The sequence below is a fragment of the Ailuropoda melanoleuca genome, chromosome 12 (genome assembly GCF_002007445.2).
Source record: "Ailuropoda melanoleuca isolate Jingjing chromosome 12, ASM200744v2, whole genome shotgun sequence".
NCBI classification, from domain to species: Eukaryota; Metazoa; Chordata; class Mammalia; order Carnivora; family Ursidae; genus Ailuropoda; species Ailuropoda melanoleuca.
In genome coordinates, this window is record NC_048229.1 from 64,602,544 (window position 1) to 64,618,531 (window position 15,988).

At 39.8% G+C, this 15,988-nt stretch overlaps 1 protein-coding gene across 7 annotated transcripts in view; it reads left to right on the forward strand.

Moving 5' to 3' along the window:
- LOC100478996 (hyaluronan synthase 3) overlaps positions 1-15,988 on the forward strand; it is a 213,033-nt gene that overhangs the window by 65,982 nt on the left and 131,063 nt on the right. For 6 of the 7 annotated variants that reach the window (XM_034638550.1, XM_034638552.1, XM_002923220.4 and 3 more), the window contains 2 exons: positions 6,399-6,908; positions 10,499-10,556. In XM_034638550.1, coding sequence (XP_034494441.1) covers positions 6,399-6,908; positions 10,499-10,556 — 568 coding nt within the window. The remainder of the gene's footprint in view (positions 1-6,398; positions 6,909-10,498; positions 10,557-15,988) is intronic. The other variant, XM_034638551.1, reaches the window with a different exon arrangement.

Consider the following 15,988-nt stretch of genomic DNA (forward strand, 5'->3'; position numbering starts at 1 on the left):
CTCTTTCAGTTCGACAAGCAGGAAGGAGTTTGGTATACTTAAATACTGATGGAAGGCAAGTTTAGCTGAACTGTAGAGACCAAGGGTCAGAGGTGTGGCAGACAAGGAGGGAGGGGGGGCACGTGTGTTTGTTAGGAAACTGCGAGAAAGCATGATAAGCTTAGTGCGAGTATAATGAAATCTGACCCGAACTCAGACTGGTCATATCTCTTAGCGATGAGCGGGGAACCCTCTGGGAATGGATTTTTTAATGTGAAGATTCAAATCTGATACTGATTTGTGATACATTAGGATTTCCCTCCTTTTAGCCTGCCCTAAAGTGAAAAAGGAATTTTATTTGGGCCCGTTGTAATGTGAAGCCCTTTTCTTGGTAGATTTACTCAGCACTTCAAATTTTGTATTTTCCAAGTAGTTTGAAGAGATCATTTTTGATTCAGTTTCTAAAGTCCTATTGTATCCCTACTGTTAGAATTATCAAGGAAGGATTCACCAACAGAATAGTTTTTCTTAAGTTGTGTTGTTATTGGATTTAGTTGGCCTGATTGGTTTTTGTTTTTCTGGTTGAGTATTAAGAACAGTCTTTGTTTCCATAAGTTGAGGGTTTTTTTGCTTTTCTTTTATTTAACGCAATTTTATACCACATCCCAAATGGAAAATAGAACACAGATATTTCCATTTTGCTTTCTAGAAGCCTGTTGTTGGGGAACTGGCAATGTAAATTACTCATGTTTTAAGAGGGATTCATCTGATTGATGCAAGTGTACATCCCTTACCTGTCCCTGCCCTTCCATGAGCCATCCTGACTCACTGATTACATCCTGGATTCCTCTGACTTTGCATTTAGTAAAGTGAACTTAAACACGTCACCCCTTTACTTTTGCCCTAGATGTATTAGGTTTTTTTCTGTTTGATTCATGGATTTATAAGGGGCTTCTATAGTAATGCTGGGTTTTCTGTTTTTGTATTAGAAAAAAAAGTCATGATTCTTAATTATGTTTTCAGACAGTCATTTTTAGGCAAAGGCTTTTGCTTCAGAGTCTAGATTATACTATACCTACCTCGATTAAAGTTCATTGTTTTAGCTAATGAAACAGAATCTAACAGCGTTTAAACCTTTCTTTCCTTTCTAATTTATGTAATTAAGTTGATTATTAGAACAGTGTCTGGGAAGAGGAGTTAATTTGGAGAAAGCGTAGGTCTAAGACTGCTAACAAGACAAGTGTTATTCCACACGCATTTTCTAAATTTCAGGGTTGGTCATCAGTGAAAGTGTGACGTTGCTAACTTCCCTGTCCTCTTAGGGAGTTCATTAACAGTGTTCCAGGGCCCATCAGGTCCCCTAAAGCACTGCTGCATGGAGCTGATGTGAGCTTTGAGCCTCAGGGTGGTGGGGCTGGTACTCGAACTGAAATCCTGAGATCTCATACCACATTTTCTGACAGTACCATAGAGTGAACTCATTCAAGAAATATTTATCATGTGCCTCTTTGTCTTCATGGAGTTTGCCTTCTAGTGGCTGCGATTAATCCAGTGAATTCTTCATTTTTTTAATATGATTCATATTTCTGTATCTCATGTGTATCTTTATGTGCCGCTCATTATAAATCAGGCCATACTGCGTGCTGACTTAGAACAAAGTAAAAATACCACTTGTAAATAAATTCAGTGACATTATAAATAAGAACCGGACATGTAAACTACTCAGCTGAATATCTGAAGAAACATAGATGATATATAGAAACGAGAACACAAAGAATAAACATTAAGTATTTTTTGGAATTAGGAATTTTTAGGTCAGCATTTTATTGCTGGAAGAGACCCTTGGATTTTTCCAAAATAGTGATTCTCACTGGAGCAGGATAAGGCAAGATGAGAATTTGTATGCCCCTTAGGTGAGCTTTGTAAAGCCTCATGGGGCTTTTTCAGTGTACACGTGCCCTTCTCTGGTTCCAGTTGGTTCTCGTATGCTTACCTTAGCAGGAATGCTCTGTCCCACCACTCACTACCCTCAATCCCATCCGTACCCCCAGTTCAACCCCGAGTTCTTTTTTTTTTTTTTTAAAGATTTTATTTATTTATTCAACAGAGGTAGAGACAGCCAGCAAGAGAGGGAACACAAGCAGGGGGAGTGGGAGAGGAAGAAGCAGGCTCATAGCGGAGGAGCCCGATGTGGGGCTTGATCCCACAATGCTGGGATCACGCCCTGAGCTGAAGGCAGATGCTTAACCGCTGTGCCGCCCGGACACCCCCAACCCCCGGTTCTTAAATTTGAAAACTTGGAGAAATTCAGAACAACTCCCCATCTAACTGGTTCATTCCTGACACCCTTCAAGAAATTATGGACGTCGGCTGACATAGCTCTGCTCATTCCACTCCTGAAGTATTTCAGAGACTCCAAAAGAGACACAGCCAGGTAAAGGAATCTGTCACTCACTTGAGGGCTTCAGGCCTCAGGGCCTTCACGCAGAATTCTGAAGTCTGGACATGAGATCTGTGCTGAGAAGTAGAAATGAGGGCTGTATGGTTAATTTTCAATTTTGATATGGCTCTTGGTGACCCTTGAAAAATAATTAATGATTACTCAGTGGTTCCATTTTCTCATCTGTCAATTAAGTGAATATTACTTTATACCTCAAAAATTTTTTGAACATTTATGAACAAAATAGTTGGCTCCAGTAGTCTTGAATTTTCCTGATTATTCTCATAGTGGGAAATCTATAGGCTTATGAAGCTGAAAGAATGCATAACTTTAATTTTAAGTCTTATAAATATTTGATTCAGAATCTGCCTACTTGCGTATGATGATTAGAGAAGTTACCAATTGAATAAGATGAATCCCACAATGACTAAGACGTTTGAATACTGGAAGAAAAGGTGGTTGGGTTTTTTATTAATAGACTAGTTTTTAGAGCAGTTTTAGGTGCACAGCAAAATTGAGCCAGGATGTACAGAGATTTCCCACATACCTCCTGCCCCACAGAGCATAACCTCCCCAACTAGAAACATTCTGCACAGTAGTGATACATTTATTGCTATCAGCGATCGTACACTGACACATCATTATCACTCACAGTCTGTAGTTTACATTACGGTTCACTCTTGGTATTGTACACTCTATGGGTTTTGACAATTGGATAATGACATGTATCTATTATTATAACATCATTCATAATAGGTTCACTACCCTTAAAATTCTTTGTGCTCTGCCTATTCATCTCTCCCATCAAACCCTTGGCAACCATTGATCTTTTCACTGTTTCCACATTTTTGTCTTTTCCAGAATGTAGCTTGGTTGAGATCATACACTATGTAGCCTTTCCATACTGGCTGCTTTCACTTAGTAGTGTGCATTTAAGGGTCTTCCACGTCTTTCAGGTTTGATTATTCAGTGCTGAATAATATTCCATGGTCTGGATGTACCACAATCTATTTATCCCTTCACCTACTAAAGGACATCTTGGTTGCCTCCAAGTTTTGGCAATTATGAATAAAGCTGCTATAAACATCTATGTGTAGGTTTTTGTATGGACATAAGTTTTCAAGTCATTTGGGTAAATACCAAGGAGCTCAGTTGCTGGAGCATATGGTAAGAGTATGTTTAGTTTTGTAAGAAACTGCCAAACTGTCTTGCAAAAGTGGCTGTGCCATTTTGCATTCCCACCAACAATGAATGAGAGCTCCTCTTGCTTCACATCCTCACCAGCATGTGGTGTTGTCAGTGTTTTGGATTTTAGTCATTTTAAGAGGTGTGCAATGGTATCTTGTTTTAATTTGCAATTCTCTNGTTCTCTGATGACATGTGATGTTGAGCATCTCTTCATATGCTGTGTATCTAATACATCTTCTTTGGTGAGGTGTCTGTTCAGATCTTTTGTCCATTTGTAAATTGGGTTGTTTGTTTTCTTATTGTTGAGTTTTAAGAGTTCTTTGTGTATTTTGGATAACCATCCTTTATCAGATATGTCTTTTGCAAGNTGTGTATTTTGGATAACCATCCTTTATCAGATATGTCTTTTGCAAGTATTTCCTCTTAGTCTGTGACTTGTCTTCTTTCTCTTGACATTGTCTTTTGCAGAGTAAAAATTTAAAAATTTTTACATTTTAATGAAATCTAGTTTATCAGTTATTTCTTTTGTAGATTTTTTTCTTGACTATTTTGTCTAAAAAACTCAGTGCCATACCCAAAGTCATCTAGATTTTCTCTTATGTTATCTTGTGAGAATTTTATAGTTTTGCATTTTACATTTAAGTCTGTGATCCATTTTGAGTTAATTTTTGTGATAGTGTAAAGTCTGTGTCTAAATTCATTTTTTGGCAGCTCTTTCTGCCTGCGGATCCTGTCCCTGTGCTATCATAAAAACACCTTCTTACACTGAAAAAAATTCATTTTTTTTGCACATGAATGTCTAGTTATTTAAGCACCACTTGTTGAAAAGTCTGTCTTTTCTCCATTCTGTTAACTTTGTTTCTTTGTCAGAGATCAGTGGACTATGCTGGAATCACTGTGTTGTACACATGAAACTAATGTAACATTGTGTGTCAACTGTATTCAGTTAAAAAAAACTTAAAAGATCAGTTGACTGTATATAGGTCTTTTTCTGGGTTCTCTATTTTGTTCCATTGGTCTATTTATCTTTTTATTTTTTTTAAGATAAAATTACTGTATACAGTTGAAATGAAAAAGAGGCCATTCATTGTAGCAGTAAGTAGATATTCCCATTTCAGATGCTTAAAGAAAAAACAAATGTCCATAATACTACAGAGACACTGAATGAAGTCTAGCATAATGATAATACTCGCAAAATTATCTAAATATCTAATACTATCTATTACTAAAATATCTTTCCCAGTTCCACAGATTCCTGATAAAATTGACCCTTTTCTTAGATACTTTTATTTCTGGACATACATACTCTCTTCTCCCTTTAAAATATAGTAATATTGGAACGGTCAGTTGTTGTACACATGCGGGTAGGTTAACATATGTTGCAAAGCTAGAAATTTTACCTTCTGTCCATTTTGCATAGTTCCTAATTGTTTAAACAAAGAGATCTGAGGGGAGTATATGGTGAAATTCTATAGGTACAAGCCTGACATGAACCTCAACTTTTTATTTATTTGGAAGGAAAGTGGTGAGGAAAATAAACAGTAATAGTTCTGTGGACGTAGAGTTTAAGTGAGAATATTGTATAGGTCCTATAAAGATGGTTGGTTGTTTGGTTAGATAATGAAGTGAATGAATAAGTAATAAATACCCCGCCTTGTTCTAAAAAGGATTTAAGACCTGCAGGGTTTGCAAATATCGGGGACTAATGAAGCCTCATATGATAATATTCCTGGTGTTTTCAAACAGAAAAGGATTATCATTGATTCTTTTTTCTCTACTGACTGCACATGCGCTTTTCCTGGGAAGACATGTGGCATTATGCACAAAGCTTCTGGAGAGAATAAAACCTTACATAATTTCGCTCTCACTCACTCTCACTTTTTCATCTTTTCCCAGTTATTGTCCCAATCCCTTCCAGACCTATGATGCCCTTGAATGGTGACCAGCTACTTTAGAAAATGTAGTTAAGAGCTGCTTTATTTGTTCGTTTGAGACTGTGTAGGGTAAGAGTGTAGACTCTGGAGCCAGACTTACTGAATTCATATCTTACCATCTTCCAGTTGTGTGAGCTTGTTACTTAACTGTTCTGTGTCTCAGTTTCCCCCGTTTATAATGTAGATAGTAATCATAGCTAGATCATAGGGATATGAATATATGTGTATTTTTTTGTTTATCGTATTTCATCTTAAAACATTTACATAGCACTTACTGTGTGTCGGGCACTAAGTAATTTGCTAATATTAACTCATCTTTTTATAGTAAAAGGTACATAAAAGTGAAAAAAATAATACAAGAAAAAGATAATAAAAATCAAAATATAATAATCTGGAAAAGAATTTCACCATCTGACTGAGTATTGAAATCTGATATGGTAAGAATAGCTGTAATAGGTAAGTGTGTACAAAGGATGTAAACAGGCTGTTCACAGAAAAAGAAATGCAGACAGCCAATAAACATGAAAGGATGCTTAACAGCCCTGGTAGGTAGTCTGGCTAATGCAAATTAAAACCATAAGATAACCATGTTTTTCCCACCAGGCTGTAAAAATTAAGTGTAATCATATGCATCACTGGTGTATTTTTAACTCAGAAAAGTACCATCTCAGGGTAGGTATTTAATAAGTGTTAGCTGTAAGTATTCAACAATAGTTACTGAGTACTAGACTATGCTGATTACACCATGAGTAAGATATGCCCCCTGCCCCTCTTACTCAGAATGTTTCCTTGTGCTCAGGCATTATTAACATCTGTTATATCAATTTCGATTTGGCGTTTTTCATTTCATTTTGTAGTTGAAGTCAAGTGATTTTGCTATCCTGAAGCAATTGCTGCCTTTGTTGGAGAAGGTCTCCAAGGTGTACCCTGACCCTGTCATCCAGGAGCTCGCTGTCGATCTCCGTATCACCATCTCTACCCATGGGGCCTTTTCCACTGAGGCTGTCGGCGTGGCTGCCCAGAGTACCCTGAACAAAAAGGATCCACAAGGGAAGATGGAGGAGCAGCAACAAACCAGCCATGAAAGTTACAGTGATGATTCTCATCTCAAACAACAGCAAAGCCCTGAGAAATCCAAACAAACGGGCCTGAAATCTAATGCTCCACTCATTCCTCAGGAGGTCAGGGGGCCCAGAACTATTACAAACCAGAAATCTGGAAGTGTAACCACAGACCAGCTCCAGGAGGTTCTTTTATCAGCTTATGATCCTCAAATTCCAACCCGGGCTGCTGCTCTGCGAACTCTTTCCCGCTGGATAGAGCAGAGAGAAACAAAAGCCCTTGAGATGCAAGAGAAGCTTCTCAAGGTGAGTAGAACATACTGGCAAAACACACGCACACAGAGTGGGGTAGCTTTCCAGGAGCCTTGACTGTGTATCAAGCACTGCCCCAGACTACCCTAAGGGAAATTGTAATTGTTCTGAGGAGGCAAGACATAGACACAGGAAAGGCTTAGATAACCACCTGACACCACTCAGTTGAGCCTGGACAGGAAAGAAAAGGGGATGGAACAGCATGAGCTAATTCCCAAGAAGCTACCTGTTTTTTCCTGGCCCCTTTTAAGAGAGGAATTGTGCAGAACTGGGCCTCCCCCTTTCCCTAACCTCCCCGCCTTCTCCCTCCATCATAGTGAAGAAGCTGTTCTTTACATCAGAGATGTATGTGGGAGAAAATGTGTGCTTAGCTGAGAATCTTTTCCCTTTTGTGGGAGTTCTCCTGACCTCAGGATGGGTTAGAGATTAAGAGCAAAGGGTCTAGAGACTACTGATCAAAACCCAGATCAGTTCCTTGGATAAGTCATTTAAATTTTCTGAGCCTCAATTTCTACATCTGTAAAGTGAGGGTAATAACAATAGGACCCACTTTATGTTGAAAGATTTAGGGGCACCTGGTTGGCTCAGTTGGTACAGCATACAAGTCTTAGTCTCAGAGTTGTGCGCTTGAACCCTACATTAGGTGTAGAGATTACTTAAAAACAAAATCTATTTATTTATTTATTGTTATTTTTAAACATTTTATTTATTTATTTATTTGACAGAGAGAGAGAGCACAAGCAGGGGGAGTGGCAGGCAGAGGGAGAGGGAGAAGCAGGTTTCCCCCTGAGCAAGGAGCCTGACGTGGGGCTCGATCCTGGGATCATGACCTGAGCCGAAGGCAGACACTTAACAAACTGAGCCACCCAGGTGCCCCCAAAAACAAAATCTTAAAAAAAAAAAAAAGATTTTTTTTTAAAGATTTTATTTATTTATTTGACAGAGAGAAAGAGAGAGAGGGAACCCAAGCAGGGGAAATGGGAGAGGGAGAAGCAGGTTTCCTGCTGAGCAGGGAGCCTGATGCGGGGCTTGATCCCAGGACTCTGGGATTGTGACCTGAGCCGAAGGCAGACACTTAATTACTGAGCCACCCAGGCACCCCAAGAAAGAAGATTTAAAATAAAATAGTCCAGGGTGCTTGAGTGGCTTAGTCGGTTAAGCATCTGCCTTCAGCTCAGGTCATGATCCCAGGGTCCTAGGATTGAGCCCCACGTTAGATTCCCTGCTCAGTGGGGAGCCTGCTTCTCCCCCTCCCACTGCTGCTCCCCCTGCTTGTACTCTGTCTCCTCTGTCAAATAAATAAATAAAATCTTTTTTTAAAAAAAATCTTAAAAAAAATAGTCCATGTAGGGGCATCTGGCTGGCTCAGTTGGTAGAGCAGGCAACTCTTGATCTTAGGTTTGTGAGTTCGAGCCCCATATTGGGCATAGAGCTTACTTAAAATAAATTTAAAAATAAGAGACTTTAGGGGCGCTGGGTAGCGCAGTCGTTAAGCGTCTGCCTTCGGCTCAGGGCGTGATCCCGGCGTTCTGGGATCGAGTCCCACATCAGGCTCTTCCGCTATGAGCCTGCTTCTTTCTCTCCCACTCCGCTGCCGTGTTCCCTCTCTCACTGGCTATCTCTCTGTCAAATAAATAAATAAAATCTTTAAAAAAAAAAAAAAGAGACTTTAGAGGGAATGAATGCAGCCCTGCTGACACCTTGAAAAAAAAAACAGTCTATGTAAAGCACTAGTTATAGTGATAGGCACATAACGAGCATCTAATAAAGGTTCACTGTTATTATTATTATTATTATCATCTCTTTCATAATACTTTAGCCACTAGATTAAGAGTTATAATTCTGATTGAAAACATCCATCTTTAGTCACTAAAGTATTAGAACCAATAGTGTGATAATAGTAACTGCTATTGGGGCGCCTGGGTGGCACAGTTAGTTAAGCGTCTGACTCTTGGTTTTGGCTCAGGTCATGATCTCAGGGTCGTGAGATGGAGCCCCCTGTCCAGCTCTGTGCTCAGTGCAGAGTCTGCTTGAGTTTCTCCATCCCTTTCCTTCTTTCCCTCCCCCTCCTCAAATAAGTTAATAATATTAATAATAATAATAATAATAACAACTGCTGTTTATTGAGCCAGATCCTGTATCTTTCAGATATTATCTCCAGTCCTCATAACAGCTGCAATATTGGTGTTATACCCATTTTATAGATGAGAAAACCAAGTTCTAGAAATATGCCAAGGATTTGCTGCCATTGAAATATTGCTGAAAACCTCAAAGTGTATATCTCCTTGGAGTAATCATCAAAAATATCTCTTCTTACAGCTATTTAGATGGTGAATGCTGTGAACATCTTTGGAATTTTCTTTCACTTATTCAACCTTCATCTTCTGTGCATGATTGGTCAGGTCCTGTCAATTATTTTTCCAAGAAGGCTCTCAAATATATCTCTATCTCTTCCTCTTTATTCCCATGGCCACTACCCCAGATTAAGCTTCCTTTACTTACATGATCCCCACCCCTTCCAGCCTGGCCCTCTGTCCAGTTGAACCAATGTAGCTCTTCCTAAGGTGCTGCAGTTGTGGAGACCACAAGAATCACTGTGCCAGCAAAGGATGCATCACTATATATGGAACAGACACCCTTCCTCCCCCCAGATGCCAAGCAGGAAGCACATGAGCACATGGCCCCCATCTTTCTCTGGCCCTCATTTTAAGACCTAAACTTAACATGTCACTGTCCTATCTTCTAGATAAGCAGTACCCTCTGCATTGCACACCCTGGCACACCCTGGTGCATTCCTAAATTGTGAGATAATCTGTTGAAAATAATTTGTTACTAATGTCAATTGAAGTGCCAAGATTTGCAAAAGGTTTAAAAAAATAAATTAGAGGGGCACCTGGGTGGCTCAGTTGTTAAGCGTTTGCTTTTGGCTCAGGGTGTGATCCCGGTGTTCTGGGATCAAGCCCCACATCAGGTTCTTCTGCTGGGAGCCTGCTTCTTCCTCTCCCATTCCCCCTGCTTATGTTTCCTCTCTCACTTCCTGTCTCTCTCTCTCTCTGTCAAATAAATAAATAAAACTCTTTAAAAAAATAATAAATTAGAACAGATTCAAGATTATTCCAATAGCATCTCTGTCACTTGCATTCCCATATACTTTCTGAGAGCAAGAGAAAAGGATCAAATTATAGCAAATATCCCATCAATTGGACCTAACCCCAAATGTGGCATCTCGTGTGTCATGACTGGTAGTCTCTTGTGACACAGGTGAGAATGTTGTCTCCCATGGGCAGTACTGGAGAAAATGTTGAGGATTTTTCTTCCAGATTTTGGTTTCCATGCCTACTTCTGTTATATACTTAGCCGCTTCAAGAAATATCTCCCCTTAACTTGCCACCCTTCTTTAGCTATTATAAAAATGGGACTTCAAACATATACACTGTTTTCCCTATAAGATTCTAAAGTCAGACCAGTGTTTAGCTAAGACAAACAAGAAGAAAGGCATTTATTCTTTTGAGACTGCTCTAAGGGGCTCTCATATCTTGTTTGCTCTTTGCAAATCATATCACTGCTCTATTTTGTGGTTCCAGATATTCTTGGAGAATTTGGAGCATGAAGACACTTTTGTATATCTGTCTGCTATTCAAGGTAAGTTAGTCCTGGTTAAAAGACTTTGAGTCTGTGGACCAAAGATTGTAGCCTGTATGTTTGCACAAAATCTCTAAAGTCGTGGAAGCACAAGACCGTTGATCATTTTGTCCATCTTCCTGCCTCCTAGCTAGTACTCAATTTAAGTCATAATAATAATATTCCTGGATGATTCCCTAAGGGTTCTAATAGAATTTCAGTGTCTGATGATGATGATGAGGTCTTTATTATTCTGTAGATTAAAGCCCATTTCTTCTCATTCAAGGAGGTAAAAAATGGCTCCCACATTAACTCTTATTACCTTAATCTTTCATGTACTTGACTACTGGTAGAATGCACCCTTGCTTTCCCTTTAAACTAAAAGAATCTCATACTATCTAATATTTTTTCATCCAAATGTTTTTTGCAATCATTTTATTTCTCTTTTGTGATTCTTTGTTGCTCTCCCCATCTCCATTGATTTGTGGATTCCATTTTTTTAAAGATTTCATTTATTTATTTTGAGAGAGAGAGAGAGAGAGCATGAGTGAGGGGGAGGGGCAGAGGGAGAAGGAGAAGCAGATTCCCTGCTGAGCAGGGAGCCTGATGTGGGCTCAGTTCCAGGACCCTGAGATCATGATCTGAGCCAAAGGCAGATGCTTAACCCACTGAACCACCCAGGCACCATCCCCCGACCACCTTTTTTTTTAAGGTTGTGGATTCCAAATCTACAGAGAGATGTCAGGAACAGGGATGCAGCGTAAAGGAACCCTTCCTAAAAGGGTGAGAATCAGACATGGTGAGAAGGTGAGTTATCTCACAGCTTCTCTTGGCTCCACTGGTGGAGTGTAATTGTCAAGTGCTAGGACTCTGGGGGTGCCTGGGTGGCTGGCTAGCACCCTGGGGTTGAGTCCTGCAACGGGCTCCTTGCTCAGCAGGGAGTCTGCTTCTCCTTCTGCCTGCTGCTCTCCCTCTCTGACAAATAAATAAATATAATCTTAAAAAAAAAAAAGAGCTAGGACTCGGGGACAGACCACCTGGGTGTACCTCTGTTCCTCTGTTGCTCAGCTGTATGGACTTTGGCAAATTACTTAATCTCTCTGGGCTTCAATTTCATATCTGTAGAAAGGGGGCTAAATAGAAATGTAAAATGGCACAGCTAATTTGGAAAACAGCCTGGCAGTTTGTCAGAAAGATAAGCATAGAGTTACCACTTGACGCAGCAATTGCACTTCTAGGTGTATATACTCAGGTGGATTGAAAACATATGTCCCTGCAAAAACTTGTACCTGAATATTCATAGCAGCAATAGCCGAAAGCTGGAAACAACACAAATACCCATCGGTTGATGAATGGATAAACAAACTGTCCTTTATCCATACAATGGAATGTTATTCGGTCATTACAAAAAGAAAACACTGAAACATGTCAGGGATGAACCTTGAAAACATCATAAATGGAAGAAGCCAGTCACAAAAGACCACATATTGTACGGTTCCTTTATATGAAAGTGCCGAATAGGGAAATTTATAGAGACAGAAACTAGATAAGTAGTTGCCTAGGGCTGGTGGGAAAGGGGAGAGAATTGGGAAGTAAGAGCTGAAGGGTCAGTATTGCTTTTTGGGGTGATGGAAACATTTAAAATTGATTGTGGTGATCATTGCACAACTCTGTCAGTATTGTAGGAACCATTGAATTGTATGCTTTAAATTGGCAAATATTATGATATGTGAATTATGTCTCAATAAGCTGTTACCAAAAAAATTAAAATTTAATAGGTGGGGGAGGGATAAAACTCTCAGAGCTTAAGAAGACACAATGATTAAATGTAATGTGGTAGATAGGATCCTGGAACAGAAAAAGGGCATTTGGGAAAAACGAAGAGAATCTGAGTAAATTATGGACTTTAGCTGATAATAAAATGTCACTGTTAGTTCATTAATTGTGACGAATGTACCATGCTAATGCAAAAGTTAATAGGGGCAACTGGATGTGGAACATATGAGAACTCTTTATGCTACTTTTCAATAATTCTGTAAATCTAAAACTGTTCTATCTTAAAAAGTCTATAAAGGGAGGTTAATATTAGGATTAAATGTGTTAATACCTTGAAAGTGCCTAGCACAGGGGCACCTGGGGGTCAGTCGGTCAAGTGTACGATTCTTGATTTCGGCTCAGGTCGTGATCTCAGGGTCATGAGATGGAGTGTGATATCAGGCTCCACGCTCAGCGTGGAGTCTGCCTGAGATTCTCCCTCTCCTCTGCCCTTCCCCCCACTCGCACACACACACATTCTCTCTCTCTCTAAAAAATTTAAAATCTTAGGGGCGCCTGGGTGGCACAGCGGTTAAGCGTCTGCCTTCGGCTCAGGGCATGATCCCGGCGTTCAGGGATCGAGCCCCACATCAGGCTCCTCCACTAGGAGCCTGCTTCTTCCTCTCCCACTCCCCCTGCTTGTGTTTCCTCTCTCGCTGGCTGTCTCTCTCTGTCTAATACATAAAATAAATCTTTAAAAAAAATAAAATAAAATCTTAAAAAAGAAATGCTTAGCACGCAGTAAGTGTTCAAATAGGGTTAGCTCTTATGAATTGAGTGTTATCATCATCATCATTATATTACTACTGCTTCTGTTGTTAGACTGCTAGATAATGTGGTGATACATGTAACTTCTCAGATCTAAAGTTTGAGTAGGCAGACTCTACCAGGTAGTTATTGCTATGTAACAAACCACCCCAACTCTGAGTATTTAAACAGCAATCATTTATTGTCACTCAGGCCTCTGTAGACCAGTGGAGGTCAGCTGATGTAGGCTGGGTTTGGGCGGACACTTCTGCTTCTCCCTGCAGGTCTGTGGGCCGGCTGCGGCAGCTCTGCTGCGCCTGTTCCTGGTCATCCCTAGCCCAGTGGCCAACCAGGGCGTGTTGTGGTGATGGCAGAAGTGTAAGAGAATAAGAATAAACTCAAGAGGACTCTCGAGGCCTAAGCTAGGAATGAGCATCCTATCACTTCTGCCTCACACTGTTGGCTAAAATGAGTGAATGTGGCGCAGCCCAAAAGTCAAGAGGTAGAGAAATACAGTCCCTTTCGTGGGACAAACTGCCAGGTCATAGAGCAAAGGGCATGAATTCAGGAAGAGGTGAAGAATTGAAGCCAGTAATACAGTCCTTCACTGACGTGTTCTGTTTATCTGCAAAAGGCAAGGTCCCCTATGAGCATGAGGCATGCGTAGGTCTTCACTGGCTACTTATTTCTTGGTATAATTTGGGTACGCTGTGTACTGATCTGGTTAGTTAAAGCTTAAGAGAAAGTGCAGAGGGGCTAGCATACAGTGATAAAGGCCAGAGCTTTGGAATTCATTCTTTATTCAGCAAATATTTATTGTGCACCTACTGTATACAAAACACTTTAACAGTGAGTTGTCATGCCTAGGTTAAAAAGCAAAAAGAAAATTCCTCAGAGGAGACAAAATGACCACCCAAAGAAGTAAAAAGACAAGTATGTGAGAGCACAAGCCGAAAGAGTAGAGGGTTTCAAGAGAGAAGGTAACTACCTGCAGGTGAATGGGCAAAGAGGCCTGGCATTTAGATAAACCTGGGGCTCAGGGGCTCAGGAAGTCACATGACAATGAATGGTACTTATGGAAGCAAGATAAATCAATGAAGCAGGAACCTCAAATGCCTGTAATTAAGAAGTCTCAGAAAATAAGTCAGCTGGTACTTTTCTCAAGAAACTGTAATACTGTTATGATAAGAAGTTGTTTCTTGTTGATTAATTTTTTTTTTTAGGACAGCGTTTTTGGAGAAGAGGAGGTATATCGTTCTCATGTGGCAACATTGCTGTTTGGAATAAGCTTCTTAGCTGATTAACCCATTGAGCTCATTAGCCTCTAGGGTCTGCTATAAAAATCACAACTGTTGGTTTTATGTTTGTTTTTAGTACTTTTAATTGGGGTGCTAATCAGTTAGTAGCTAATTTGGCGAGGAAGAACATGGGAGGTAGAGGTGTAATTTCTGTTCTCAGCTCCCCACAATGGACAAGTTTGAATTAATTGATGTTTTGGTGTTTGTAACATGCACTTAAAGGCCAAGGCCTTAGGTGAATTTCCCATTAAGAAAGGAAAGAGCTGAATTTTCCCACCTTCATTGCCAATGTCATTTGCCCAGGCGTAAAGCATGCCAGTAGCCAAGCCATTTTGGACTCCCAGAGAGACAAGACCAGCCTACTTGTAAATGTCCTGCAGTACAAGGGGTGTTGGGCTGTGGTTTGAGTAGCATTTAGTTGTAGGGTGTGTGTGTCTGTGTGTGTCTGTGTCTGTGTCTGTGTTTAAAGTTTTCCTTTTCTACGCTAAGTGTCTCCATGTGAAAATTACAACATATCTTTTGCTTAATTTGTTAATAAATTGGATTTCTTTCATAATTTCTCACCAACTTTGCAGTCTACCAGCAGAGCAGAGGGGAATTTAATAAACTCATTCATTCAGCAGATACTTATCAATACCTGATGTAAGAATTTCTGGTGTGTGTATTATCTGTGCATCACAACAATCTGAGAACTAAATTCCCTAGGAGTTAAATTTTAGTTTCATGAAAGGCGGTCTGCATCTCCTTTTAGTCCTACTGAGAAAGTGATGTTTGATTTAGTTCTCATAGCAGCTGCTCCAAGGTGAGTACTCAGTAGCAAGTTCTTCAGGCAGAGAATTATGTACCAAGTTCCTGAGTTCCAGTTTCAAGCCAGAGTTCATAAATAGAAGACCTAATCTTCAACTATGGCCATTAAGTATCTCTCCTTTTTAGATTTCTTGTAAATTCTTTTTTTTCATTCTTTGTTTTATCATTATTATTGCACAAATTAATGCATTTTCATTGTTCTAAAAAATTTCATTGACAAGGAAATATATAAGGTAAACTGTAGAAGTCCTCTTTTCCAAAATAGGAGTTAAAATATATCCTTGAGGGTCCCATAATGTATATTAGATGTTTGAGGTATTTTTCACATTTCAGTTTTGAAATAGATGTTCAATAATGAATATGATAAATAAGTGATAATCTTCTGGTAAGGTATTATAGTCAGGTTGTTTATCATACTGTGGATCTGCTCATGTATCTTCTCAGTCACTTTCAATTATTTAAAGGACATTTTGAAAGCAACACCAGAGACAGATGCATTTCGGGGATCCAAGTGATCCCTGTCAGTGTCGAAGGATCTTTGGATAAAACTACCAGTGTTGTTGCAAAAGGAAAAAAACAAACAAACCAAAAACCCTAGGCTCTGAGCCAAGCATGGGAGGTGAAAGTATACCCATGTGTATAGTGAGGACAACCTAGACGTCTTGACATGCCCAAGCAGATCTCACTAACGCTTCTACCCTCTTTCTCTTCAGAGAAGAATTTTCATTTCTGGCAAAAGAGCCAAGGGGAGGGGAAGGCCAAAGGCCCAGAAAGGGGGGGGGGTAA